At 44.1% G+C, this 21,269-nt stretch overlaps 3 protein-coding genes and 1 pseudogene across 3 annotated transcripts; 3 read left to right on the forward strand and 1 right to left on the reverse strand.

Moving 5' to 3' along the window:
- Window positions 1-1,555: 1,555 nt before the first annotated feature.
- Window positions 1,556-11,187, forward strand: LOC110494367 (von Willebrand factor A domain-containing protein 1). The gene is made up of 5 exons (XM_036950426.1): window positions 1,556-2,372; window positions 4,985-5,536; window positions 5,859-6,176; window positions 6,445-6,720; window positions 7,099-11,187. The coding sequence occupies exons 1-5, from the start codon at window positions 2,288-2,290 to the stop codon at window positions 7,440-7,442; spliced, it is 1,575 nt and encodes a 524-aa protein (XP_036806321.1). The 5' UTR covers window positions 1,556-2,287; the 3' UTR covers window positions 7,443-11,187.
- A 441-nt stretch (window positions 11,188-11,628) lies between these two features.
- Window positions 11,629-14,793, forward strand: LOC110494368 (cyclin-L1). The gene is made up of 10 exons (XM_021569358.2): window positions 11,629-11,984; window positions 12,181-12,255; window positions 12,448-12,557; window positions 12,640-12,760; window positions 13,004-13,068; window positions 13,196-13,295; window positions 13,544-13,802; window positions 14,053-14,143; window positions 14,272-14,337; window positions 14,427-14,793. The coding sequence occupies exons 1-10, from the start codon at window positions 11,739-11,741 to the stop codon at window positions 14,587-14,589; spliced, it is 1,296 nt and encodes a 431-aa protein (XP_021425033.1). The 5' UTR covers window positions 11,629-11,738; the 3' UTR covers window positions 14,590-14,793.
- A 604-nt stretch (window positions 14,794-15,397) lies between these two features.
- On the forward strand, window positions 15,398-17,046 carry LOC110493238 (annotated as a pseudogene).
- A 775-nt stretch (window positions 17,047-17,821) lies between these two features.
- Window positions 17,822-19,037, reverse strand: LOC110495186 (olfactory receptor class A-like protein 4). The gene is made up of 2 exons (XM_021570503.2): window positions 18,951-19,037; window positions 17,822-18,820 (listed from the first exon to the last, which is right to left on the reverse strand). The coding sequence occupies exons 1-2, from the start codon at window positions 19,035-19,037 to the stop codon at window positions 17,822-17,824; spliced, it is 1,086 nt and encodes a 361-aa protein (XP_021426178.1).
- Window positions 19,038-21,269: the final 2,232 nt, after the last annotated feature.

A 21,269-nucleotide genomic window follows, 5' to 3' on the forward strand; every position in this document is an offset into this window, starting at 1 on the left:
ATATTGTGTGACTGTGTAGAGTCCTGTGAGTGTGCATAGAGTCAGTGCAACAATCAAAATAAAAGGCTCTTAGGTGTTTATTGCAATGAATAGTTTGCTGCCACTCCACCCTGTTAGTCTGCATTGTCTCAGGACATGCCCGAACACTGCTCCTCCCATCCCTGAGTAGAGCACAAACCCTTTCACTGAAGGGGGTTCAGGTATTGCTATATATACAAAAGTATGTGAGGAACCCTTCAAATTAGTGGATTCTGCTATTTCAGCCACATCCGTTGCTGACAGGTGTATAAAATCGAGCACACAGCCATGCAATCTCCATAGACAAACATTGGCAGTAGAATGGCCTTACTGAAGCGCTCAGTGAGTTTCAGCGTGGCACTGTCATAGGATGCCACCTTTCCAACCAGTCAGTTCATCAAATTTCTGCCCTGCTAGAGCTGCCCCGGTCAACTGTAAGTGCTGTTATTGTGAAGTGGAAATATCTAGTAGCAACAAGCTCGCCACCATTGGACTCTGGAGCAGTGGAAACACGTACTCTGGAGTGATGAATCACACTTCACCATCTGGCAGTCTGATGGACGAATCTGGGTTTGGCGGATGCCAGGAGAACGCTACCTGCACCAATACATAGTGACAACTGTACATTTTGGTGGAGGAGGAATAATGGTCTGGGGCTGTTTTTCATGCTTTGGGCTAGGCCCCTTAGTTCCAGTGAAGGGAAATCTTAACAGTACAGCATACAATTACATTCTAGATTATTCTGTGCTTCCAACTTTGTGGCAACAGTTTGGGGAAGGCCCTTCCCTGCTTCAGCATGACAATGCCCCACTGCACAAAGCGCGGTCCATACAGAAATAGTTTGTTGAGTTCGCTGTGGAAGAACTTGACTGGCCTGCACAGAGCCCTGACCTCAACCCCATCAAACACCTTTGGGATGAATTGGAAACACCGACCATTAGCCAGGCGTAATCACCCAACATCAGCGCCCGACCTCACTAATGCTCTTGTACCTGAATGGAAGCAAATCCCCGCAGCAATGATCCAACATCTAGTGGAAAGCCTTCCCAGACGAGTGGAGGCTGTTTTAGGGGGGACCAACTCCATATTTGTATTTTTATTTAACTAGGCAAGTCAGTTAAGAACAAATTCTTATTTACAATGATGGCCTACCAGAAGGCAAAAGGCATCCTGCAGGGACAGGGGCTGGGATTCAAAATAAATAAATATATATATATATATATATATATATATATACAAAACACAGCAGCACAACATGGTAGCAGCACAAAACATGGTACAAACATTATTGGGCACAGACCACAGCACAAACGGCAAGAAGGTAGAGACAACAATACATCACAAGAAGCGTGTCCATGATTGAGTCTTTGAATGAAGACATGGAGATAAAACGGCCCAGTTTGAGTGTTTGTTGAAGCTCGTTCCAGTCGCTAGCTGCAGCGAATTGAAAAGAGGCGCGACGCAGGGATGTGTGTGCTTTGGGGACCTTTAACAGAATGTGACTGGCAGAAAGGGTGTGTATGTGAAGGGCTGCATTAGGTATCTCAGATAGGGGGGAGTGAGGCCTAAGATTAATGCCCATGATTTTGGAATGATATGTTCGATGAGGATACTTTTGGTCATGTAGTGTATGAGTGTAGAGCGACCATAATAGCCTACTAATGAAGTCAATAAAGTTGTAATCACATTTGTGCTATTTAATGTGAAGTATCCTGGATAATGTCCGAAACAGGGACGAAGTTCAACAAAAGTGACGCTGAAAAACTATTGACTGTTGAGGGGAGGACGCTTGAGAAAGGGAAAGAGAAGGGGCAGTAGAGGACCAACATATATTGGAGGGTGAAACAGTAGCAGAGCCGAGGAGGACATGAAATCGAAGAAGCACTTCCTTATCAGTTGATCTTGTGGAGAAGGGGGTAAATTCGTGCTGTGGTAGTGGGAGTGTCGCGCCTTCTAATACGTTTTAAATTAGGTAGTGTGGATAACGCGGTCTCCGCTGTCTGTGTGTGCGCACGCGAGTGCCCTTGTGTGTGTGTGTGTGTGTGTGTGTGGAGGGGGGGGGGGGGGGGGGGGGGTAGTAGTTCGTAATGACTTTTCAGCCTTGATACAATTATGCTGTACAACTAAAAACGGACTGATCCCTTGGCGCATGAGAAGCTCGAGGGAATGTGAAAGGGAAGGACAACAATGCCATGGACAGTGACATGGGAAGATCCCGTTGAGGGTGCACTTGTTTGATCAATTTCATCATAACGTATTTATCCAATTTATGATGGGGGGGTTTGGATTTTCCTGTTTGCTGTTCGGTGTGTTACTTCGGACAAGCAACACACAAAACGTTGTGCCTGACGCAGGTGAGTTTAGCCTACCTTAGACAGGTGTGTCACGGTTAGAGAGATAGCTTTTGCATATTTGGCGCTGATTAAAGTCGGGATTACTTTTCTAACAATGACCTTAGGATGCATCGTAATATTTATCTGATCACATGGCCTATTAGTGTGGTATAGCCTAAACCCGCAAAATAGTAACTTATTTACTGGGTATAGTATAAGTGTATTGTATTATTGACAGAGTTAATATTTTTCATGTAAAGTGTTTGTGTGTGAGAGAGAGAGAGAGAGAGAGAGAGAGAGAGAGAGAGAGAGAGAGAGAGAGAGAGAGAGAGAGCCTTCCCGTTCTTGGCATTACAGTTGAAAGGGAGACAATGGAAGCTCTGTCTTTCATTGATATTGCTGTCTTCAAGAAAAACATTTGCCCTGCTGACTTCGGCCAGAATTGTTCTGGAAACAGGTAACATTCTGTTTGCCAAATTACAGTAACAAAGCTGTAATAATATATCCACGCTTATGGTAGTCCCCAACTAATTAAAAGTAAACATTTGGATCTATGACTCAGGTTTATTTGAAAAATATTAAGCAAAGCCTTTGGAGACATTTTTGTACAGGTCATAAAGGTGGGAACAAAGCTTAATGGGTTTTTTAGCTACTTTTTAATTACATAAACAGAGACTTAGGGTTTGACGGAAAAGCCATACTTCTTCTCTATTACAACCCTCACACGCAGTCTCTCTTGCTCACAAACAGCTCACTGTGGAATGCAGAGGGAAGAGAGCTGCAAATCCCTTTGATCTCTCTCTCATGATCCTTCTCTTTTTCTCGCAGTACTTACACTGTCCTTTCTCCAAATATTTCACGAAGCTTCTATCTATTTTATAAGGGGTTAATAGGAGATACCGCCTCTGCCTCCATTCCCATCCCTCCCTCCCTCGCTCTCTTCTCCTCTCTCCTCTCCATCTGTGTAGTTACTATTGTATGGTTGTTTTCAGACATTGGCTGATACCTTTCTCCTGATTGCTCTGCTCTCCCTCATCTCTGTTCTCCTTCATTTCCTCTCATCCCTCCCTCCCTCTCTCTCCCTACCACCACCATCATTTTCTAGCGCTCTATACAAGTTGAATGATTGTGGAATGTTGTTCCAAGAGGGCTCTCTGAAAGGAACAGAGAGCTGAAGATTATGTGGGTGTGTTGTATGTTGTCTACCTCACTTGCTTTGGCAATGTTAACACATGTTTCCCATGCCAATAAAGCCCTTGAATTGAATTGAATTGAATTGAATTGAGAGAGAGAGAGAGAGAGAGAGAGTGAGAAAGGGATAAAGGGAGATAAAAAAATAACAAAGGCTCTGCCGGAAGTGGAATAAAATGTGTGGAAGAAGTGACGCAATATGCATAATATGTATATGTGCCTTTGGATGATGGCAGTCATCTGTGTATGTCTTTGTCTGTGCGTCTGCGTCTGTACCTCCATCAGGCGTCAGCTTGTGATTGAATGATACCTGTATTGTTCTTACTAGACCAGAGCATGTCAGTGCATCACCCCAATAGCATGTTAGAACAGCAAAATCATTGGGTTGCTCCTGCATTCCTGCAGGGTTATACACCTGTTACAACAGGTCATGACAGCTGATGGAAAAATAGATGGGTTTCATCTGACATGCCCTTGTCTCTGAGGTGACAGAGGTATGTCTACTGTTTTACCAACCATATACTGTATAGCTGTTGCCAACCTGTTTTGGCAGTCAGCCTCTTGGGCGTTCTATCACACCAGTAACACACAGCAGAGAGCTGAGTCAGACACAGGACAAATGAAAATGTATGAGCTACTATATTTGAATTTACTGCAAGTGTGTTTTTGTTTTGTTAGTAGAAGCTGGGGTGTAGAAACTGGAGTGTTAGGAGAAGCGATTTAGATTTTACTGGAAATGATTATTGTATGTAGACGGTTGAGAGAGCAACTGGGGCTAAATTGTTTCTGAGAATAAAGATCCAGTGACCATTATAATGTGCTCATCAGAGTGCGTCTGGCCAGACTGTGGCTATTCTCTGCACATAATGTTCTCTGTCTCTCTTTTTATATTTCTCTCGCTCTCTCTCTTTTTTTTTCTCTTTCTCTAGTTTGTGTCCGTTTTCTTCCAACTATCCTCAGTTTTTAATCTGTTTAATTTCTCTCACTCCCCTTGACAGTCATCTCTCAACCACATACCTTTATCCATATTTTAGCACTCGTCTCGTCATCCCTCTTTCCTTTCCTCTCTCTTGTCCTGTGTTGTCCTGTGTTGTCCTGTGTTCTATGGCTTGGATCCCAGTCTGTGTTTGAATAAAATGGCTTAAACCAATAAAGTTTATTTTGACTGATCACACAAAGAAGAGCTAATATTTAGATTTGGACATAGGAAGATTAGCAAGTAAAGAACTACCACGACAGGTAATAACATTGGCAAACAATGTGTTTTGAAAAGCTTTTCATTACAAATGTTTTTTTGTTGCCTTGTGGAATCTGTTCCTGGGCTTGCAGCCACATGCCTGCTTACAATTCTCTCTGTAGATATACAGTATCAGGGATAAATAGCTTTAGTGTGATCTCTCTCTCTCTCTCTCTCTCTCTCTCTCTCTCTCTCTCTCACTCAGCTCTGAACTGTTGTGAAGGGGACATCCTGCTCCTGTTGGATTCTTCAGGAAGTGTGTCATCCTATGAGTTCTCTCGCCTGCTGCGCTTCCTGTCTGAGCTGCTCCTCCCCTTCTCACTTGGGCAGGGCCAGGTAAGGGTGGGGTTGCTGCAGGTGGGCACTGAGCCACACCTGGAGTTTGGTCTGGACGCCCACAGCACCCAGCCTGGCCTACAGGGGGCACTGCAGAGGACCAGGCAGCTCCAGGGGGACACCAACACTGAGGCTGCCCTCATACTGGCACAGGGGCTGCTAGCCAGGACTGGAGTTGGGGATGAAACAAAGCTCCCTAAGGTGCTTGTGTGGCTAACGGATGGGGTAGAGCCGGGCGTGGTGGATGTACCAATGGCAGAGCTGAGAACGGCGGGCGTGTCCGTGCTGGCTGTCTCTACAGGACACGGGAACTACCAGGTGCTGCGGAGGGTGGTGACCGCACCCATCGAGTCCCACCTGTACTTTGTGGACATCGATGACATCAGCATCATCACAGAGGACCTGAGGGAGGCCATCATTGGTGTGTGGGGCGGGGGGAGGGAGGGAGGGGGTAGTGACTCACAAAGGGTGGATACAAAGACAGAGGAAATAGATGACAATATATGAAATAAAACAATTTGCCCTTCAAACAGCACAGCATTGTATAAAACCATTCTGCACACATACCGTTTTCACTTCTAACACTACAGAGGTGGGACTATACTACTTGACTAGAACTGAGTTTCTGAGTTTCTAGACTCAAGTATTTATAGACAGTCCTGAGATTGCAGCCTCTGTAGTGTCCATGCAAACTCCCCACCTGAGGTGTATATCTCCCCGCCCCCCACCTTTCTCTCTCTTAGAGCTGATCAGTGCTGAGGGCCTGCGGGTGGTAGAGGTGTCCTCCCACAGTGCCGTGCTGCAGTGGCGTCCTGTCCTCAGCGCCAACACAGGCTTCTATGAGGTCCACTATAATTCTATGCTGCCAGGTGGCGGGAAGGGTCAGCCTAGTGGCGGGGCCAGCAGCGGGGTGCAGTACCACAGACGAACCCTCCCTGGGGATGCCAGCTGGATAAAGCTGAGTGGTCTGCAACCAGACACCAGCTACACTGCCTCCCTCACCCCAAAGTCCAACCAGGACTACCTCAACACCCTCAGTGCCAACTTCACCACACTACCCGGTGAGAGGGCAGGAGGAAGAGAGACTGGGAGAGGAGGAAGAGGGGATGGAAAGAAAGGGATTGGAATAGATGTCAGGAATGTGGGAGTGGAATATAAAGTTCAGTGATGCGGTAGAAATATGAAATAAGAATAGTCTAATAGAAAATCATCACTGGTAGACAATCTTTTTACATTATTGAACAACTTGTTGTGCATAATAATAATAATTTTATTTTTCTGTCATCCCCCTCCCCTCTCCTCCCTGTCCTCTCCTCTCACACACCCTAGAGGTGTTGAGCCCAGCAGTGGTCACGGTGTCAGACTCAGGTCCTGACAGGGTGCGAGTGAGCTGGGGTCCTCTGCAGCCTGAGCAGGTCCAGAGGTACCAGATAGAGTATGGCGCTCTACCCAGTGGACAGGTCCACATGGTTATGCTACACGGACATCAGAATACCACTCTGCTCACTGGTCTAGAGCAAGAGACACAATACCTGGTCACCATCAGTGCCCTGTACTCCACTGGCAAAGAGAAGGCTTTGTCTGTCAAGGCCTGCACTCAGGAGGGTAAGATGTGTGTGTTTTTGTTCACCCTCTGAATGGCAGACATACACAATCCATGTTTCAGTTGTCTCAAGGCTTAAAAATCATTCTTTAAACTGTCTCCTCCCCTTCATCTACACTGATTGAAGTGGATTTAACATGTGGCATCAATAAGGGATCATAGCTTTCACGTGGATTCACCTCGTCAGTCTATGTCATGGAAAGAGCAGGTGTTCTTAAGGTTTTGTATACTCTGTGTATTTATCGTAGTCTTTTATAAGGAGTCCATCCCTCCCACTTTTACCTTTGGGCCTGGCCCCTCTCTTTTTTTGTTCTGTGATTTATGTATTTTATAACAAAGCACAGACACTAACTTGTCCTCTATCTCTGTGTGTATCTCAGTGCTGCCTGCCCTGGCTGACCTCCAGCTGACCCCAGTGGGGCGAGATGAGGTGCAGGTCCGGTGGCGAGGCCACGAAGAGGGTCTGAGGGGGTACTGGCTCAGCTGGGAGATGGGTGAGACAGAGATCCCCTCCCGCCCTGCGTCCTCTTCCCTATACCTGCTCCCTGGCTCCTTGTCCACGCTGCTCACACACCTGGCCCCCAGCAGCCGAGTGTGTGTGTCCCCTGTCTACCGCACGGCCCTGGGAGAGGGGCTCTGCTGCACCACACACACACAAACTGGTCTGACACTACGCACACAGACACACACACACACAGGTCTCCCAGCCTTATATTGGACTTGAACGATTTATTGAATCGGCACATTATAGTCATTGTAATTATAAGGAAGTAGTCGTCTTCATATGTCTAACTGCACTCTTGTGCAACAGGAAAGTAATAACCCCTTTTTCTCTCTCTCCCTCTCTCTCACTTCGATAGAGCAGTATTTTGCGGTTATCAATGAGATTTGCCTGCAGTCAGAGAGCTGAAGTGGAGGAAATGTTTGAAATTTGATGTGCTTCATTGCCACATCAATGCTGTGGTACAATGGAGTCACATCTCTATGTCGCTTCAAACCACTTGATTATCCAGTATTCACACCCCTTGACTTTTTCCACATTTTGTTGTGTTACAGCCCAAAATTAAATGGATTACATTTAGATTTATTTTGTCACTGGCCTACATACAATACCACATAATGTTTTTCAACATTTTTACAACTTATTTAAAATGAAAAGCTGAAATGTCTTGAGTCAATAAGTACTACAAAGATACAGACGTCCTTCCCAACCATTTGCCTGAGAGGAAGGAAACCGCTCAGGGATTTCACCATTAGGCCAATGGTGACTTTAAAACAGTTACAGAGTTTAAGGACTGTGAGGAGACAACTGAGGATGACTCAACAACATTGTAGTTACTCCACAATACTAACCTAATTGACAGAGTGAAAAGAAGGATGCCTGTACAGAATAAAACATATTCCAAAACATGCATCCTGTTTGCAACAAGGCATCAAAGTAATACTGCAAAAGTAATACTGCAAGCAATTACATTTTTGTCTGAAGACAAAGTGTTATGTTTGCGGCAAATCTAATACAACACACTACTGACTACCACGCTCCATATTTTCAAGCATAATTGTGGTGGCTGCATCATTTTATGGGTATGCTTGTAATCGTTAAGGACTGGGGGATTTTTCAGGATAAAAAATAAACGTAATGGAGCTAAGCACAGGCAAAATCCTTTGTCAGTCTGCTTTCCACTGGACACTGTGAGAGGAATTCACCTTTCAGCAGGACAATAACCTAAAACACAAATCCAAATCTACACTGGAGTTGCTTACCAAGAAGACAGTGAATGTTCCTGAGTGGCTGAGTTACAGTTTTGACATAAATCTATTTAAAAATCTATGGCAAGACCTGAAAATGGTTGCCTAGCAATGATTAAGAACCAATTTGACAAAGCATGAAAACATTTGAAAATAATATTTTTGTATTTCATTTTCGAAAATGTCTAAAAATATGTTTTCACTTTGTTATTATGGGGCATTGAAGGTACACAATACATTTAAGCCATTTAGAATTCAAGCTGTAACACAACAACATGTGTAATAAGTAGAGGTATGAATACTTTCTGAAGGCCATGTAAGTGGATTATGTTGTCATTTCATAAGGAAGAGAGGTCCTGGGTCATCTGGGTCAAGATAAAGAAGTGTAGCTTCAGCATAGAGCTGTTGTGATCCAAATGGATGGATTCCATTTCTCTGACTCCAATGAGAAGGATTGCCACTGATGGGGGATAGGTGGATGAGGATGAAGAGAAAGAAGGGTGGATAGAGGGGAACAAAGAAGACATAGAACCTCCTAACTTTCTTGAATAACCGTATCTTCTCTCCCATCATCCATCTGGTCATAGTGTGGGCATGCTGTTACACATAGGCATTTTAACTATTTCTGATAAAAATATAACTATATTCACTTCATAAACAAGATGTAAAATCAAAATGTACTTGTATGCTTTCTCACATATTTTTTATATTCAGTTTACAGTTTAGCTTCCACATAATAGGCTGCAGTCAACATATGAACCCATCAGCCTGGCTCTTGTGAACTTGCTTGTGAAGATCGCCATCTAGTGGGACACATCTTTTACCACAGGCTGTGACAATCAGGCCTATGTTCAACTTTTTCAACTCTTTCTCTGCTGCACAGTACACCCCTAAGTGTGAATATAATGCAAAAAACTAAGTCCATTTTCCAATTGAACAGCAATGCATTGGTCTCATATAGAGGGTAGATAAATTGCAATATCTGAAAACAGGAAAACATTTCCTCTCACATCTCATCTTCTGGGTCGTTCCATGTCATTTCAGCAAGCCATGACACAAACCATCTCAGATTGTTCCCGAAATAGTTTCTGTAGTAAAAAAACAGATTAGATAAGCATTCCAGCAACAATATTTTGTTTAAATATAATTTTATCTCTGAGAAATTAAACTAATTGATTGCATCCAAATTGGCCATTTAAATGTATAGGATTCATTTAATATTTAATAAATATAGTACCTAACATCCAAAACCTTTTTCTAACAATGAGTAAAACACGAGGAATCCAAATAAATTGTCAAAAGTCACCCACAGACTCCCCACACCCCACGACAATCCAGAGAAGGCTGGTGGAAGGAGCCATAGGAGGACGGACTCATTGTAATGGCCGGGATGGAATCAATGGAACGGAGTCCAACCGGTTGTTTCCATGTGTTTGGTACCATTTCATCCATCCCATTCCAGCCATTATAATGATCCCTACCTTCTATATCTCCTCCCACCAGCCTCCTCTGCGCCAATCTCACCTCCAACAACTCTATGCAGCCTCAATGTTAATAAAGGGATAGTTCACCCAAATCACAAACTGACGTACTGACGTATTGGTTTCCTTACCCTGTAAGCAGTTTATGGACAAGGTATGACAGCAACCGATGCTTTGGTTTTGTTTACCGAGCCACTGTTTCTTTTTAGCATTTGTGGCACATATCCAATGCAAGTCAACGGTACCTATATTAGCATTTTTACACTTCATATCCAAATCATCTGTAACTAATAACAGGAACCACATTTCCATCCACAATTTTTAGGCCAGTAAAGTCCTAAATATTTAAAAAAAAAAAAAAAAAACATGACAGCTGTGATGGAAACAGGAAGTTTCGTTACAATTGTATAAATGCAGACAGATCATTAATTCGTTCGACATGGTGGGATCTTTTTGTGTATGAAAAATTAATTATGCAAGAAAAGGTGGTGCAAATTACAAATATCCATCATATCGAAGTAAACTTAGAGTCACAAAGTGATATGGTGTGTGGTCCTCCCTAGGGTTGTGGTGGTCATGACATTCTGTCAGTTGTGATTGTCAAGCGAATAACTGCCGGTTTCACGGTAATTGACCGTTAATTAACATAAACACATTTAGCATCTCCTGGCTTCCACGCATAACCTACAAGCCACTGATGCAGACCTTTGGAACATCTACATTTTAAAAAGTCTAATAAATCCATGTAGACGGGTCTAAAGAAGTCTATTTCAGAATAACAGAATAGCATACTCTTGAGTTGTCCTTGTGATAGGCCCTGATATGGCTATGCCATATTAATTTAGCAGACACGATTTTCTTAGAATTCCATTACATTATTTTATAGTATGAAGAAACCAATTGAATAAAATAGAAAATATATTTTCTCCAAAGATTTAAGGGTAAAATATTTGGTGGAAATCGGATTTGAAGTACTATATTTATTGAATATTATACGAATCCTATACATTTAAATGGCCAATTTAGGTGCAATCAATTCGATGAATTTCTCAGAGATCAACTAAATAATTTTGCAGGATTGCTAATCTAATCTTTTTCTATCTACAGAAATGATTTAAATACAATCTGAGATGGTGGGTGTCGAAATACTTTCTTGTACTTTTTCAAGTGGAACGACCCTTATATTCTATGTACTCAATGTTAATATCATATGAGGTAATAAAACGAGTGTAAATTGCTTCTCCTTTTTTAAGTAATTTTATTTTGGAGTGTAAAAATCAATACAACACACACACACACACACAAGCAACTGTATGATTGTTGTCAGGTACAGTATACCATTAATATCTCTAGATACCATTGTCAAATTGTCACATGCTGTATGTAGCCTTGCTGCCCCAACATAAATTGGTCTGCATTAAGATTTAGCCTATTAAACGGCAATTATTTTTTACACAAGTGAGCCCATTTTATCAATGATAGGCTCTTCCCTCAAGAGACAATAACCTTTTCAACTGCAACACGCTTAGAAATAACATTATGGTATCAAAACAATGCAAACTTTGACAAAACGATGAAACACCGGAATTTGCAGAAATAAAAATTAACCGCTTCCACCCGTTTAAAAGATACTGCTATTATTGGTTTACGCAGCGAAATTCAAGACCACAATAACCAATCACAACCCGTATGAAGAATAGCAAGGGGCGCGGTTTACATACGGCCCATCCAATCGGTAGAGGCTGTACTGGAGTCCCGTGCTGGACTGGGCCTCGGTCTTGCCTGGTGTCATGCAACCGACAATTGAATATGTGATGGCGGCAGAAGACTTGAGAATTCCCGGGGAGGGAATTCTTATAGGGGATAAGATATACTCTGGTGTAACCCTAACTTTAGATAACTGTCTCCTGCCACTGGAGCGACTACAGCAGAGTCCGTCCGCTGAACATGGGCTCTCCGCGGATACCGAGGAGCAGCTGCGAATGCGGGGCTGTGAGTTGATACAGGCCGCGGGTATTCTGCTTAGACTCCCGCAGGTTGGTAACAGCTATCTAGCTAACTATTGTGCCGAAGTTAAGTAGAATTTGCATTCAAAGTCAGACAAATCTAATTATACAGGTCAAACACGAGACCATGTCTAGAATCAACAGCTAAGTTAAAGACGCATGTTGTTTACCAATGCGATGGATTTAAATCGTAGTTAGCAAGTTAATTGATAAACGTTCTCTCCAGGTAGCCATGGCCACGGGGCAGATCCTTTTCCAGAGGTTCTACTATTGCAAATCGTTCGTCAGACACTGTGCAGAGGTAGGACCCTCACTATCATGCTCTGTTTGGCAACAAGTTCCACTGCAAAAATCCTTTATCAGACTTAGCTCAAACATTCACCCCTTTACTATTTGTTCACACTGTTGCTGTGACAAACTAATCTCATGATGCTATTTGTCCTCTTTCCCCTTCTCAAAATACCCATCTACCTCCCTGCCTGCCTCTTTCCAGATGGTTGCCATGGCTTGTGTGCACCTGGCTTCAAAGATCGAGGAGGAACCGCGCAGGGTACGAGATGTTCTCAATGTGTTCTACCACCTCAAACACAGCAAAGGCAAAAGGTAAGGGGTTCTGAACTCCTCTTCCAGTTCTCCCAACCCTCTTGCGGTATTCTGTATATCGCTAACCATGTGTATCTTCCAGGGCCCAGGTCCCCATGCCTTTGGATGCCAGCTACATCAGTGCCAAGGCTCAGGTGATCAAGACGGAGAGGAGAGTACTGAAGGAGCTGGGCTTCTGTGTGCATGTCAAACACCCCCACAAGGCAAGCAGCAGACTCCTTACACCACCTTCAATACATTCAGTGGCACATTTGATCTAAAACAGGACAATTGATAACCACTGTGGTTTAGGCCCTGTTTGCTCTACTGGTTTGTTGTGATTGCTACTGTAGGCTTGGATTTGTATTACCATGACATGCCAAACAAATTATCTTGTCTACGGCAATTTACATTGCATCTGGTCTTGGGAACACATCCCTAACAGTTTTTGTGCTCCTCTGTCACAGATCATTGTGATGTACCTCCAGGTGCTGGAGTGTGAGAAGAACACCAAGCTGGTACAGACAGCTTGGTGAGTATCTTCTTGATATTTTGTTTAATCATTTCTCAGTGTATCTCAAATGTCATATTAGGAAGAGTTCTTATTTATCTATTTTTATCTCGCTCTCCACCTCTCTCTGCTGCTATCTGTTTTCTAGGAACTACATGAATGACAGTCTGAGGACAGATGTGTTCCTGAGGTTCAGTGCTGAGACCGTGGCCTGTGCCTGTATCTACCTGTCAGCCAGAACACTTCAGGTAGGACACTACAGTGTACACTTGTAGTGCTTTAAACATGCTAACACATAAGGTATTTTACAGTAATATACCATCCCAGGTTGTCATTCATACACCTGCACATATCAGCACACCTACTACACAAACCAAGATTTTATCTAAGGACATATGCTCAAACATGATTAGCTGGTCTATATAGCTCCCAGATGTCCATACCAGCGACATGACCACCTGTCTGATTCCTCACCCTCCTCCCGTCTTCCATGCAGATCCCTCTGCCGGACCAGCCTCCCTGGTTCCTGCTGTTTGGTGCGTCTGAGGAGGACCTGAGGGAGATCTGTGGGCGGATCCTGAGGCTGTACTCACTGCCCAACGTCTCCCTCCCCAGTATGTTAAAAGAAGTGGACCAGTGTCACCTGGCCCTGGATGCACGCATCGCCAAGGCTAAGCTGGCAGGAGGGGGACTGCTGGCTGTGGGCACCCCCACCCTGGACGTCCCCTCCAGCTTCTCCCCTGCCTCCAAAGCAGGTGAGACAGACGCACACCACTCACCCAGAGGAAACACACTGTGTAATAAGTGATATCTTAATGTTTTAAATCATGCTTTTTTTGTTTCTATTTCGTTATTTTTGCATCCTGGCATATTTTTTAAAATATATTATTACCGTCCTCTCCACTTCTGTTTGTCTCATGTGCTCATCATTTCCTTTAGCAACCCTTTGACTTTGTAACCATTTCCTCCTACAAAGTTCCTTATTCTCATCTTTCTTTGTCCTAGCGTCGCCTGCTGTACCACAGACCAACAGGGAGTCTCCCCTAAATCAAGTCGCCCTAAAAAATGCCTGCCGGAAACTCACTAACGGAGACGAGTAAGTATTCTTCCTCTACTGGAGTATGGGGATGTCTGTACTGAGTATATTTGTGCGATTGAATGGAGCTGCTTTCCCTCATGAAATGAAGACTCTTCTATTTTTGCTTTTCTTCTTTTTTTTCTCAGGAAGAAAAGAGGGAGTCGTAGTGATGAGAGAAGAGAGACTCAGTCCATGTCTCCTTCCAGAAGAAGGTATGGAAGAAGCACTGTGCCTTACTCTGTTTCATACGGACTCCATATTGAGTCTCAGCTCTGAGACTAACTTCACTCTCTGTTTTCAGACGCAGTCGCAGTGTCTCTTCTCCTTTGCGCTCTGTCTCTCCCACCCACCGCCAGAAAATCAGTCGCAGGGATAGAGAAAGGGAAAAAGAGCGGGAGCGTCGGCGGGAACGGGAGAGGGAGCGGGGAAGAGGAAGGAGAGATGAATACTCACGTAGAAGATAACTCTCATAGGTGTTATCAAGGAAGAGCTATCGTAGATGACCTATGGAACAGCACATCATGGACCAAATACAAGCCAGACTTTCCAATGTTTTCACTTTTGTAGATTGTTTGTGTTACATTATAATTTGGGAAACTATGCTCTAAGATCATAGTCCAAAGCTTTTGTCTGAACAATATTTTTGAAATAAAAATGCTTTTAGATGATCTGTTGTCTTGTTTTATGAATGGCATCAAGTGATTTAGACCACTTCGTTGGTCAACCTCACACAAGGTTCAACTGAAATGTGACTTCCGCTTTTAACCCAAACCCTCCGAAAGACTCATACATACAGGTTTTGATGCTGTTGTGGGGGGTTAAGTACCTTGCTTAATGGCTTCTAGGATTTTGATACCAATAACCCTCCGGTTGCTAGCTTTACGTTCTGCCAGGTTTTCCTGTCGTACCCGGGATTCAAACTGGCAACCCTCTAACTGCTAGGCTACCTGCCACCCATTCAGCGCCACAACCAAACACCTCTACATCCCTCCCTAGGGAAGCTAGACATGATCATGAACCTAGCTGCTAAGGAAGCATGTTTTAATTAGGCTGACTGATGAATCTCTCGTGTAGCTGAACTCTGGGATTGAAACCCCCACAATATCTCTGGCCTAGCAGAAGTTAGTTGAGTAACTAGGGAAAGTTACTCAAAGTTACTCAACGAAAAGTTACTCATCTAAAAAAAAAAAAAACTTTGAAAATAGGCCCCTGGATTAGGATGCAGAGAGACAAAGTATTCTACCCAGGACTCAATCTAATTCAGTAGCTGAGATGGAGGCCCCAATGCCAGTGTTGAGAGGGCAGAGGCTGGTGGGGATGGGGCTCTGTGTCACCATGTCTCCCACTCAGACCGCCTTCTACATTATTCTGATCCTGCTGGGTATCACGGTTAACACCACAGTGGTTGGTGTGATCGGGGAGAATGTGTTCAAAGACCCCAGTGGAGTACATAACTCAGACATCAACATGGTGAACATGGCCCTCTCCAACCTGTCCTGACGAACGCCCTGCTGGTCATCGCTGACCTGGAGCTGGATTGGTCTGGGACAGGTGTCGAGCACTGGAGTAGAAGATGCTGAAGAATAATGGCTTTATGTGGGTGCTCGAGACAAGGGTGAGGCAGGTATGGGGATTGTGTGTGGTTTGGGCTCTAAGTAAAAGGTTTGTGATCATGGGATTTGGTATTTAAGATATCAGAGGGTTTTGGGCTGATCTTTGAGGAATGGTAGTTTAAAATGCAAGCGCAAGGGAGGGTGGTGTGGTCTGTGATTGGAGATATGCTATGTGAAATGAAAGCAAGCTGACAATATACCGTGCCATAATTACTGGAATTAGTATTGTTCCGGTTGACACTATTGTGTACACACACACAGACACACACAAAAACTGACACCCAGCTCTCTCTCTGTAGCTGTCCTCCTCCAGAGACTGGTGTTGCTTCCTGATGGGGGTGTGGGTGTGGCTTCACTGCCTTGTCTCCTCTCCTGTCCACTCCCCTCCAACACTTCCCACCCCTCTGCTCTTTTCTCCTATCTTCTCATCCCCTCCCCTCTTCTCATCTCCTCTCTCCTCCCCGTCCCATGCAGACCCTGATGTTGTTCAACAGCACCACACACGCCCTGCTGGGCTGTTTGTGGAACTTCCCCTCCAGCTACGTGGGCCTGGCCTAAGCCACCACCTCTATGGTGATCCACAAGACAGTGCCCATTATGCTGATGGCCATCAACAACCTGTCCTCCCTCTACACGCTCTACGCCCATAGCAGGACCCGCTACCCCACACACATGACCACGGACGCACCCGCCCTGAAGAGGGTACCGTCCGAGAGACGAGCTGCCAAGGTGAGAGAGGCTGGACAGGATTCAGAATTATGCCATGTTATATGTACCCTGCTTACTATGGATGGAAGGATGGAGAAGTACAGCACATGTAATGTGTACCTGTAACATGAGGAATGTTGGAAAAAATTGCTTATGGGTTACCAAGATGTTTCTGTATAGCACTATGTGACATCTGCTGATATAAAAAAAGGCTTTATAAATATATTTGATTGATTGATTGATGATCCAGGTTCGCTTTTAATTAACAATGTTATTACAGAAAATGCGTGTTTATGTGTATGTTTTATGACCCTTATGCTGAGAGAAGAAGAAAACAAGTAAATAGTTTCACAGTATTTCCCCTCCCAGCCCTCCCTCTTTCTCTAGGTGATTCCAGCCCTCATAATGCTCTTCAATGGGTCTTGGGGAACCAGCCTCATCTCTATAAACTACTTTAACTACAACCAAGGTTTGTCAGCCGAGTTCCTCCTGGTTACAGCTCGCTTTGCCAACACCATCTTCAATGCCATTTCGCCCATCGTGCTGGCAGTGGGTCACCGGCGGCTGCGTGCTGTCATTAAGTCTATTCTTACTCACTGACAGAGCCCACACTCTGACACACACACTGCAACTGACATAATGGGGAAGTCAGTGGAAAGATATTATACTTGCCCTCAACCTAACAGTAACATAGAATTATATGGTTGTTAGCATTCCTCTAACCATTGGCATCCATTTTGATCCTCTTCCTTAGGCAGGCTATTTTAATATGGCCACTATGAGAGACAAACCCATTCATGTTTATGACCATTTCTAAGGATGCAATGATCAGTACTGAGGAAGAGCACTGTCACTTGTTTGGAGGGGTTTTGTAGTAAAGATTGTTGACTTCTTAATTGAAATCAAATGTGATACTCTGTACTTGTCAGTGAGACTACATTAACACAATTTATTTCTGGCAAGCTGACTTTTTGTGAGTGAGAAAATGTTTTTGATGTATTGACTGTACTTAAGAGGGCACTCCTAGCTGTAGATAGTTGTTGTTACATGTTCTGACTTGTTTGCTCTTTAATAAACAGTCAAATACCATCTCCCAGCCTCTGAGACAGTTTATGCCCTGAGGTTCCTCTACATCAGAGTTTCACAAACTTCACAATATTTCAATACTCCAAATGTAGAAGATCTTAAACATTCCAATACTTTAAAAGTACTATGGTATTTATTGGGTGGGTTATTACATATTTAGACAGGGTTTTATATACATGTTGACATTTAAACACAGACTGAAGGGGAGGTAAGCATTGGTTAATTAATGATACCATACAGTGGTATGCCTTAATTCATTCATTCATTTATTTGCTTTAACTCTCTCCTCTTATTTGATAACCTCTCTCTCCTTCTGAATAGTGAAAACGGTTTGTTTTGCAGTCGTCTCCCTTGTGTCTGGAGCTTTGCTTTCATCTATTATTTTCTCCTGTTGACATTTCACTCTGTCAGCACAGCCAGCGATCATCTTCATGATCCTCTTCCTCAGCTTGCCGTGTCCCAGAGCCACCACCATGGGACTGAAGCCCACAAACACAGAAGCAGAGAAGTGGGCCACAGTCAGCAGCTCCTCCGCATGGAGCCCCCTGTTATGGTTATAGTATGTCACCGCTGCAACTTGCAGGACCCAGCACACCACAAACAGCATCACCAGCAACATAATCACATGACTGGCCTTGCGTTCACTGGACACATGTCTGTCCAGCTCGCCATGCGTCCCTCCCCCTGCCTCGCCCGTCGAGGTGACGGCCCGGATGTGTTTGGCCAGCGAGTGCAGCGTAGCCAGGTTGGTGCCCACCATCAGCATCAGGGGAACCACCTCATTGAGGACCAGGGAGGTGGAGGCGAAGGCCGAGCCCTGCTCCTCCGAGGGGAATTCCCACATACAGCCCAGCAGGGGCCTGGTGGTGCAGCTGATCACCATCAGCTCCACCGTGGCATTGCCTTGGACATGTGTGGTGTAAACCAGCGCTGGCAAGGAAAAGGCGAGATTGAGTCCCCAGACAAGCCCCAGAGCCACCCACACCTTCCTCCTCTCATGCTCCTGTGCAAGGGGGCCCATGGCCACATGCTGTCGCTTCAGGGTGGCACAGTGGAAGGCACTGAGGGTCAGAGTGACCCAGCAGCCCACGGCCCGCCACCACACCCACAGCAACATGAAGAGGCGGCACCAGCCCTGGGACAGTGACACGTCCAGACCCAGATCAGACACAAAGATGGGTACCGTGCGGAACAGAGACGTCAGCAGGTTGGCCAGTGACAGGTTCACCAGGATGATGTCAGAGGGAGGGAGCCGATGAGACAAATTTCCAATGTCCGACTGAAACACCTTAGAGAGAGGGAGAGAGAGAGTATAATTAATTATTACACTTAACACTGTGCGATGTCCTCTTAAGCTGATATTCCATGGCTATCGGCAGTTAGGGTTCCATTTCTTTTTTTGATAGTTCTCTCCTCACCACATGGATGACCAGTATGTTTCCCAGGATGCCAGAGAAGACCAGAAACCCAAACAGAATAGCATCTACAGTGAGGACCTCCGACATCGCATCGTCCTCAGCATGGCGCCACTATTTATTTCTTATTCATTGCATGGATGTGTCTCAACTATCAAGAGTGGTGAGAGCTACTCTCCCTACTCTGTTACTCTACCAGGGTATCCATTGTATATCTGCCTTTATCCTGTTCATTGTGAACTATTTATATAGACACACACACTCATACACAAACAAAGCCATACCGTTGCTGACCCAGCTCAGGGTCAATTTACTCCAATAATTTGTCGCCTAGATACCATGCCCTTACCTGCTGCTAAGGCATGCAGATTTTTCACTCCATTGGCCAACTGCAAAAACACACACCTCTTATCAACTCATACCCCACAGACAGGCCACATCTACAAGAAATGTGAGACCATAAAGATATACAAATAATGTCCAGACATGTATTTATTTTTTGCCCTGTTACACAGCTGGCTGTAAATGGTTCATTCAAACAAATAAAACATAGTGAAATCTTCCTATTTTAACAGGGGTATGTTATTGTGTCAGATATCTGTTGGCCCATACATGTACAGTGCCTTGCGAAAGTATTCGGCCCCCTTGAACTTTGCGACCTTTTGCCACATTTCAGGCTTCAAACATAAAGATATAAAACTGTATTTTTTTGTGAAGAATCAACAACAAGTGGGACACAATCATGAAGTGGAACGACATTTATTGGATATTTCAAACTTTTTTAACAAATCAAAAACTGAAAAATTGGGCGTGCAAAATTATTCAGCCCCCTTAAGTTAATACTTTGTAGCGCCACCTTTTGCTGCGATTACAGCTGTAAGTCGCTTGGGGTATGTCTCTATCAGTTTTGCACATCGAGAGACTGAAATATTTTCCCATTCCTCCTTGCAAAACAGCTCGAGCTCAGTGAGGTTGGATGGAGAGCATTTGTGAACAGCAGTTTTCAGTTCTTTCCACAGATTCTCGATTGGATTCAGGTCTGGACTTTGACTTGGCCATTCTAACACCTGGATATGTTGATTTTTGAACCATTCCATTGTAGATTTTGCTTTATGTTTTGGATCATTGTCTTGTTGGAAGACAAATCTCCGTCCCAGTCTCAGGTCTTTTGCAGACTCCATCAGGTTTTCTTCCAGAATGGTCCTGTATTTGGCTCCATCCATCTTCCCATCAATTTTAACCATCTTCCCTGTCCCTGCTGAAGAAAAGCAGGCCCAAACCATGATGCTGCCACCACCATGTTTGACAGTGGGTATGGTGTGTTCAGGGTGATGAGCTGTGTTGCTTTTACGCCAAACATAACGTTTTGCATTGTTGCCAAAAAGTTCAATTTTGGTTTCATCTGACCAGAGCACCTTCTTCCACATGTTTGGTGTGTCTCCCAGGTGGCTTGTGGCAAACTTTAAACAACACTTTTTATGGATATCTTTAAGAAATGGCTTTCTTCTTGCCACTCTTCCATAAAGGCCAGATTTGTGCAATATACGACTGATTGTTGTCCTATGGACAGAGTCTCCCACCTCAGCTGTAGATCTCTGCAGTTCATCCAGAGTGATCATGGGCCTCTTGGCTGCATCTCTGATCAGTCTTCTCCTTGTATGAGCTGAAAGTTTAGAGGGACGGCCAGGTCTTGGTAGATTTGCAGTGGTCTGATACTCCTTCCATTTCAATATTATCGCTTGCACAGTGTTCCTTGGGATGTTTAAAGCTTGGGAAATCTTTTTGTATCCAAATCTGGCTTTAAACTTCTTCACAACAGTATCTCGGACCTGCCTGGTGTGTTCCTTGTTCTTCATGATGCTCTCTGCGCTTTTAACGGACCTCTGAGACTATCACAGTGCAGTTGCATTTATACGGAGACTTGATTGCACACAGGTGGATTGTATTTATCATCATTAGTCATTTAGGTCAACATTGGATCATTCAGAGATCCTCACTGAACTTCTGGAGAGAGTTTGCTGCACTGAAAGTAAAGGGGCTGAATAATTTTGCACGCCCAATTTTTCAGTTCTTGATTTGTTAAAAAAGTTTGAAATATCCAATAAATGTCGTTCCACTTCATGATTGTGTCCCACTTGTTGTTGATTCTACACAAAAAAATACAGTTTTATATCTTTATGTTTGAAGCCTGAAATGTGGCAAAAGGTCGCAAAGTTCAAGGGGGCCGAATACTTTCGCAAGGCACTGTATATTTAGATGTTTGTGTGTTATGTTATAATCCATTCGTTTGTGCCCCATCCCATGAGTGTCTCTACCCCCTCA

The sequence above is a fragment of the Oncorhynchus mykiss genome, chromosome 17 (assembly GCF_013265735.2).
Source record: "Oncorhynchus mykiss isolate Arlee chromosome 17, USDA_OmykA_1.1, whole genome shotgun sequence".
Lineage (NCBI taxonomy): Eukaryota > Metazoa > Chordata > Actinopteri > Salmoniformes > Salmonidae > Oncorhynchus > Oncorhynchus mykiss.